At 32.1% G+C, this 8,601-nt stretch overlaps 1 protein-coding gene across 1 annotated transcript in view; it reads right to left on the bottom strand.

Annotated features, from left to right (window-relative positions):
• The window catches only part of LOC108686428, a 122,643-nt gene that overhangs the window by 10,115 nt on the left and 103,927 nt on the right, over positions 1 to 8,601 (bottom strand). Inside the window, exons 7-10 of the mRNA XM_018191739.1 lie at positions 2,027 to 2,245; positions 1,816 to 1,938; positions 1,589 to 1,753; positions 1,119 to 1,281 (exon numbers count right to left, since the gene is read on the bottom strand). Coding sequence (XP_018047228.1) covers positions 1,119 to 1,281; positions 1,589 to 1,753; positions 1,816 to 1,938; positions 2,027 to 2,245 — 670 coding nt within the window. The remainder of the gene's footprint in view (positions 1 to 1,118; positions 1,282 to 1,588; positions 1,754 to 1,815; positions 1,939 to 2,026; positions 2,246 to 8,601) is intronic.

Raw genomic sequence — 8,601 nt, 5'->3', positions numbered from 1 at the left:
TTTTTATATATTTTATATTCAATGTTTAACAAAATTTTTAATTCTTGTAATCTTCCTATTTTGTAAATTGACATGGAATAATTCATTGTGATCTATGGAGACAAAGGTTAGTCATTTAAACAACGAGGAAATAATTTTTACAAATCTCAACTAGACAATAAGGACGTCCTATTCATCTTTTCATTTAAACGGTCTCATTTAAAACATATTTCCAATATTTGCGAACTAAATTTTTATAAAGACATCGATGAAAATTATTCACAACTTGCTGATAATGGTTTGAAGTAAATCGAAATGTCCAAGAAATTTGTATCGACACTCGTATATTATATAATAGATTATATTATATAATAGATTTATATAATAGATTTATATATTACGTGAATATTATATGAATTTTATATGAATTTTGCGCACTAATTTCCGCGCTATATTAACGCTCTTATTGCCCGTATACTTTATTATTATTTTTTTAATTATTAGTTAAACATCATTGATAATGCCTTCTGGCAGTTTTTATACACTATCAAAAAATAATAATAGTTTACAAATTCTTGCTAACTCTAACAAGAAAGCAGATAATAGTCAGACACAGTTAATGAAGTGCAATTAACAATATGTATATGTAAAAAATTACATTTGTCCAGACATTTCGGCTCTTCTCCGGCTATCCTCAGAGAGTCTTATCAATGAATTATAAGGTATTCGAAACTCCAACTTGGAAAAAATAGAACACATCATTGGCAAATGTATAATAAAAAATTTTTTTAATTCTTTACTCTGGTTGGATATTTTCAATCTTCTTGTTTTATATTCAAGTGCACGATACACATTTATTTGCCAATAATATATTTTACCTTTTCCAAGTTGGAAATTATAATTTATCAACATTCACTGAAAATGGTCCAGAAAAGAGCCAAAATAAATAAATGTATAAATAAATATTTTTAACACAAATCCTTTTAACACAAATATATTGTTAATTGCATTTCTAATCATGCATGATTTACACCCGTTTATGTCAGAAAAATATTCAAGATACATACAATATAGAATCACATTTGGATAAAATACAAATTCCAATACATAATTGCGAAACTATTATATGTTATATTTACCTGTGAATCAACAGACCAATCAAGAAAGGTGCAGGCGGTAAAATAATCTTTTGTAAACATTGCAATGTCTGACGAATAAAAAGAAATCCCACATGCTCGCGTGAACCTAATAATAGGTTGGTATTTTGATATACTGAGAAGCCGAGTTCTGTCACTGTATTACCTAGCAAAGCAAACTCGAAACAATTAGTTGCAATACAAATATGAATATTATTGTTATTAAGATATCGACTATTAGATGCATTCGAGGAAACGCTATTTAGCGTTATTTGTATCATCCTTGTATCGTCTGATAAACGATAAAGATAGAATTCAAATAGCTCTAATAGCGTTTTCCCGAACATACATTTTGTGCGTCGTGGTGCGTGGTGCGCGCGCGCGCGCGCGCGCGCGTGTGTGTGTGTATGTGTGTGTGTGTGTGTCAAGTTACATATATATACATTCTCGTATATACACATACGAGATATTACCTTTAATAGCTTCGAGATATAATTGATTAATGTATATGAGAAGATCCTTTGGAATCCGTGTTTCATCTGGCAAAACTTCAACTAATAAAATAATTTCATCCTGACCAATACAAGCAAGACCTCTCGATGTCACATTCCAGCAGATTTTGTTTACGCAGCAATTTACTACAAATCATATGAATAAGATTCTTACAGATATATTGGCAACATAATTTATTTATACTTACAATTGGTTATTTTCACATATGCGTAAAGATTATGATTAATTGCGAACATTACTGACGGTTCGCATTCGTTTTTCAGCGTTTTATAAAGCACACTTTCGTCCATAGGTGGATGGTATATAATTTCTGTTTATAATAAAGAAAAAAAAAATATGATATAAATGATAAAAGTTATTATAATTGCAAATATTTTTATATAATATGATATCCTTACGGCCTTTGTGTATCGTGACAGTCGGAGGAAATAAATTAGAATCATGTGGTATATAACTATTGGTCGTACTATCTAAAGGTGGATGATTTTGCCTTCTCATTGCAGTGTCCATCAATACAGATCCCGATGCAAAAATCCGTTTATTTCCTTGCTTACGGTACGATAGTTTTGGATCCCAACACGTGTCTAACTCTGTCAGGTCACAGCCAGGCCTTATTCCTGTTTTAGTTATAGGTGCATAAAAATAAAACAAACAGGAGAGGCTGGGGAAGGAGAAGTTGACAATATACTGGCGAGTTTTAGAGAGGAAAAATAAATAACTAATAATTTCGTATTGAATGTATTGGATTGATAATTTTATGCTGGATAAAGGGAGGGGGGGATAAATAAAAATGAGACACAAAATAAAAAATATATTGTAAAAAAATATGTATATGATTTAGAAAATAACAGTACCTTTGAGAAGTAAATAGTAATCGATATACGTGTACAATTCGTGAAGAAGAAATTTGATATTTTCAATTAGTGTATAGAAATTAATGTTATGATGGAAATGACAGAATAGCAAACTTATTTATTGTGTAGAATAATTGCATGTAACAAATTATATACATTATAATCGATATATAAATGAAAACATATTATATAATGGTTATGCTCATTTATAATTGTAATCAGTACGAAATATATAATAATCTATATTATACAATCTAAATCTCAATCTGTACACACATACACGAAAGTATAGGTGTGGGAAAAAGTTCGTGGCGTTTTTTTAATGCCATCTAATGGGAAAAATGCCACGAACTTTTTCCCACATAATATTAGAATGCTTATATTTTTAATTTAATGAAATGAAATATTAAATTACAGCCTTTTAAACAATATGACGTGTAAAAGAGATAAAAAGGTTTTAAGATTACACATAAACTTATAAAATAATTTAATGATGTATTCAGTTTTTATAATAAATTTATTGTAAACACGCATTATACGTGACTCATAAAAATATACATCGATACATTTTTCATTTTTGTATGCATAATACTCACAAAAAATTTCCTGTACTCATTATCCAGAGGGTAATATGGTCACTGGACAGCTAATAAGAGCACCATTTCAACATTTATATATTAAAATAATCCATTTCAATACTAAAATCAAGAGACGGTGTTTCACATCAAGTGGATCGCCCTGTATCTTTATATCAGCGAGTTGTGAACATCCGATTATCGGTTTATCAATAAAATCTGGTCCGATCAATTTCTAAATATAAGCTCTATCGAACTTATATACAGCTTGGGTCTGAATTATTCAATAAGTATTATTTTACCTCTATATATCCTACAACAAACAGAGATATCGTGATGCAAAATCCGAAATTTCATCAAATTTTTATGTAAGATACGTGTTACGTCCAGCGGATTCTCATGACTCTTTTCTCTCGTGGAGATTTGACATTCGTTAAAATAAAAAGACAGCTGCGAATAACGCACAAGCATTATAGCCTAGAGAAGACTAAAAATTTTCTTTTCCCACATTAAAAACTGAAACGAAAAATCCAGTATCTCCTCGTAAATGTCGCTCTGAGATAAACTAAAAATCGGTGCAGTTATACGAGCGGCGAGACCAAAAGGACATCGAGTTTGTGCCCCCCAGACACTGCGGCTAAAACAATAATAAATGTCATTGGAAGCGTAAGACCGCCGCCAAGATACTTTTTAACAGTCAAGTCGCGGACGATTCTCCATGAGTCTGTGATCACAAAATTTCAAAATCACAAAAAGAAGACACGCGACGTTCAGAGGTAGATTCTGGATGGTCTCGTGCTGACGCTGCATATGCGTTTCTTGATGCATTGCACGTGCGTTAATAATTAAGGTCATAAAATTTAGGAGAACTTTTATACAGAACTTTTATACAGACTCCGGTCAATATCCTTTCCTCCTCCAAAATCTTGACTAATTCGAGAGTAAAAAAAAATTCTACTACTAATTAACGAAACCTATTCCACCAATCCGAACCTGAGTAATCAAGAGTAATTAATATAAAAATCACAGTTCCCGGCCCTCAGGATTCTTCTCTGAGTTTTGGGAAGCTATATATGTCGGGATCTTTGGAAAAGGCTTCACCCGATTCTCGAAGCCTTTTTTCTTCAGTAGAGTCAGTGCAATCTAGTAAAATTATACTATCAACTGAAACCAACGGCACTGATTGACTGGGGAAATTAATGAAGTGGACCTGGCGCCCAGCATCCCACAGTCGACGGCCCCCTTTCTGATGGTTTCTCGGGCACTCGATACACGCCAAGTAGTAAGTCTTGGATTTCGCTGCAGTATTGGGTGGACTCTCTTCTTCTTGTATGCTCTCTCTTTAAAGACGACCAAATTTTTAGTTCGTTCAAGCAGTTCTTTCGCCCCTCGTCACCATCACCTAGTGAGAACTAACAATGTGCGCCGACTCATCGCTCGTGTCCGCTCTAACACCACGGAAAACTCTAAAGCACAATCTCTAATTCAGGCATCGGTTGAAGAACAGATTCCAGTCGTTTAGCCTCGACTCTATCATCGCTATTAGAAATTTCTTTCTCCTCTATTTCCGATCTGTCCTCAGACTTCTTCGATGAGTCTCTTTCTCTCGTTCAGTCCTCCCACTGTTTCATATCCGATATCACCACTCCTGATCGAGGAATTTCCGTCTCGCATATCACAATTCCTCCTATTCAACCTGACGCTTATTCCCCCGCCGTAAGTCACCTTTCTCTCCTCTTTCATAACGTTCATCAGTTGTTGGAATATGGTACATGTCCTACTTATTTTCTTTCACTAACGACCGAGTGATAGTCAGAATCACAGGATCCACTTGCCTATTTTCAATCCCCATATCATTCCTTATTCCCTCGATCGATCCTCTTTCTCTTCAACCATCAACTTGCACAACTTTAATTTTCCCCTCCTTCCAAATTCTCCACACTCAAAATAATGTCCGCATTACACACAACTCTCTTTCCACCCACACACTCGTATATACATAAATCCGTACGATCATATATTTCAGAGAATTGTATTTTTATATTTAAGAAAAATGTATTATTAAATGTTGCTTTTATTATAGTATTATTAAATTAAATACTCGTTTATTAATTTGAAATTAATCTCTCTTTGTATTTATTGTAAGTTCTCCCACGATTGCATTTAGCCCTCTCCCCGATCATTTGGATTAAGTTCCATGACTAAAAACCAGGGCATATGGACGTACTGATACATCTGGCATTAAAATGCGCCCCTCTCGACACACTGACCCAGTTTGAGCCTTTTAAATTAAAAGTACGTCCGACATGTGTCCGTTTAGCGGAACTAAACCTCGTTTTCCATTTAAAAGTACGTCCTCCATTCGACTCTCGGCTCGTTAGGAGCTCTCAGAAAGAGAAGCAAAGTGCCTCTCGATTTGCGTCGGTCCTTTCCCACAGCTCCCTTGTGATCCGGAGCCTGGACACGACCAAATCGGTCTAATAATTTGATTCCTATTGCATTCACCCTCTCAGTTCCGTGCATACGGAGTTTGGATGTAACATACGTTATCGTCTCAAAAAATCTTCTTTTCATATTTTCGACGATAGATGGCATTTGTATTGCGACTCTCATTTATTAATTTACCTATGATTTCATTAGCGCCGTGATATCGACAGTGAAATGAAATGAATAATTTGCGGGATAATAATTAATCAATAATAAATTTATCAGCCTTATATTAGCCTTGGTAAAAAAATTTCATTGAAATTATTCTACGTTTTGAAACATTTAAGTGAAATTGCTGAAAATTTGCTGAAATTTCACTGAAAGTGAATTTTTCATAACGTAAAAAGAGCTGAAATTGAATTGAAATTTTATTGAAATTTCTCTGAATTTTTTATTGAAAATTTTCTAATTTTTGCTGAAATTTTTTTGAAATTTGCTGAAAATTAATTTTTCATTAAATTAAAAATTGCTGAAATTAAACTGAAATTTTTCTGAAATGCTAAAATTTTGAAAAGTGTTTCAAAACGTGGAATAATTTTTCATTTCAAAAGCCATAGCAGATGTTTAAGTGTTCGAAGAAAAAAATGTCTATATACATAGGTATTCATTGTCGAGGAAGTGAATGTTTAGATATTCATGAAGAACTATAACAATAAGAAGAACTATAACAATAATCTATCAATGTCTAAAAATTTAATTATATTCAGATCTGAAAATAATTTTGTTGAACTGTCAAAATAATTATGTAAAATTCAAGTACAATGAACAATATTGTAAAAAAATTTTGACATTTATTCTGTCATTCTACATAATTATATTGATGATTCAACAGAATTATTTTAAGACAGGACTAGCGCATTACAAGCGCGCGCTGATCTTAAGCAGCTTTAAGTTTATCTTAATTCTTACAAACTGGTCTATATGGTTCATACTAAATTGATGGTTCATACTAAACTGACATGAATCTCTAACCAAATGGCGTTTCCAAATTGTTATAAGTGGTTTTTTTGACGAAAGAAAATCATTTAATTTCAAGACATTTCAATCGGTGATCATTTATACTTATATTATGTGAAATATTTATGTAAATTTTGAATAGTCAAAAAACTTTATTAATTATTTTTTCCTTCCTAAATTTTAAGTTTTTATTCGGAATCAACGTATAATATCTGAAAATCCTTTACGTCCACTATATTGGATCAAGCATTTTTTAATTCCAATTTTAAGTTGGGAATCGGAATCCGCGTCTATGAAAACCTTCCAACACTACATTGTGCCGAAATTGAGCGACTTTCAGCTATTTTCTTCGTCTGTCTTATTGATTCAGCCAATTATAATTTTCAAATTTGGGATTTAGATTCGGAATGTGCAAAAATTTATAATAATAATGTTATATTGGGTTGTCTGGAAAGTTCGTGCCGATGTTGAAGGAAAATTGAAACGCAGAAGATTTAAATTTTAGTTTAGTTTTATTAAACATTTATTAAATTATATAGGTTAATCGGCTCGAACTTTCCGGACGATCCAATATTTCGCTTAAATTAAAAGACTTTTAATATTTTCATATCTTTGTCCGCTATAATAATTGAATTTTTTAATTTTGAAATCAGATTTGATTCAACGACTCCAAAAATTCGGTTTTGGAATCCGCTAGTTCATAAACTTTTTAATGCTACATTTTACCAAAATTAGCAAACTTTTATAATTTGCATAATATTTTTGTCAATCATATATTTCAAATTTTTAAATCTTCCGCAATCGGTCGGATTTTTGAATCCGCCTAATTAGATCAGACATTTTTCTTTTTCAAATTCTAAATTCCGATTTGGAATACGCGATTACGAAAATCCTCTAACATTATATTTCATCGAAGAGCAACTTTTAACATTTTCATTCCTTACGAAAAAATGTCTGATCCTGATATGGCTTTTTTAATTCTTCTTTTTTTTTAATTCTACAATAAATTTGCGGTCCGGATTCAGAAATGTGCCTAAAAAATCTAAAAATCCTTTAGGATTTTAAAAGTTTCAAATTTTGAAATCAGTCATATATTTCCGTTCGCCATACTGAATCAGATATTTTTCATTTTCAAATTCTAAGTTCATTGGCAATCAATAACTTTACAACCCTATCATATTACATTTCGCAGAAATCGGAAAACTTATAGCTTTTCCGTTGGCCTTATTGAATCAAACATTTTTCAAATTCTAAGTTCGGATTCCGCGACTACAGAAATCATAACGGTACATTTCGTCTAAATCTGGTGACTTTTAGCATTTTCGTCTGTCATATCGGTTTAACCATTTTGGTTTCCGAATTTGGAATGAACAATTCTAAAAACCCTTTAATATTATATTTCACACAAATAAGAGAACTTTTAGCATTTTCGTCCGCCATATTGAATCAACCATTTTAAATTTACAAATTTGGGTTCTTAGCATTTCCGTAACATTTCAATCCGTAGCTAAAATCGAAAGACTTTTCGCAGAAATCGGAGAACTTATATCATTATCGTCCGCCAGATTGAATCAGATATTTTTCATTTTCAAATTCTAAGTTCGGATTTGGAATCCGCGACTACGGAAATCCTCCAACGCTACATTTCGCTGAAATAGGGCGACTTTTAGAATTTTTTTCGCCATATTGATTCAATTTTGAATTTTTAAATTTGGATTTCGGATTCGGAATGAATGACCCTAAAAACCTTTTAACTACATTTTGCCAAAATTGGAATATTTTTATCATTTCCATAACATTTCCTTCGCTATATTAGTTCAGCCAATTTTTATTTTCAAATTTTAAGAGGAAAGCCTGATGTAACGGATAAAAAAAATCGATTTTTTTCATTTCTGCATAAATTGTTAGAAACAAATCTGAAAAATATGTTTTCAAAGTCCTAGATCGAACTTCAAAGTTATAATAATTCTACAAGTAATTTTATGTCTGTGTATCACGCAAATATATTTTACGAACGAGTGTGCGATCCGTTTCTCCATTTGATCTTTTGCACAACAGATCTTTGATTATGAGCCAAATTATAACAGGCAAATGTTTTCT

The sequence above is a fragment of the Atta colombica genome, unplaced genomic scaffold (assembly GCF_001594045.1).
Source record: "Atta colombica isolate Treedump-2 unplaced genomic scaffold, Acol1.0 scaffold18, whole genome shotgun sequence".
NCBI classification, from domain to species: Eukaryota; Metazoa; Arthropoda; class Insecta; order Hymenoptera; family Formicidae; genus Atta; species Atta colombica.
The sequence above is the reverse complement of the archived record's forward strand: the minus strand, read 5'-3'. Positions and strand labels throughout refer to the sequence as shown.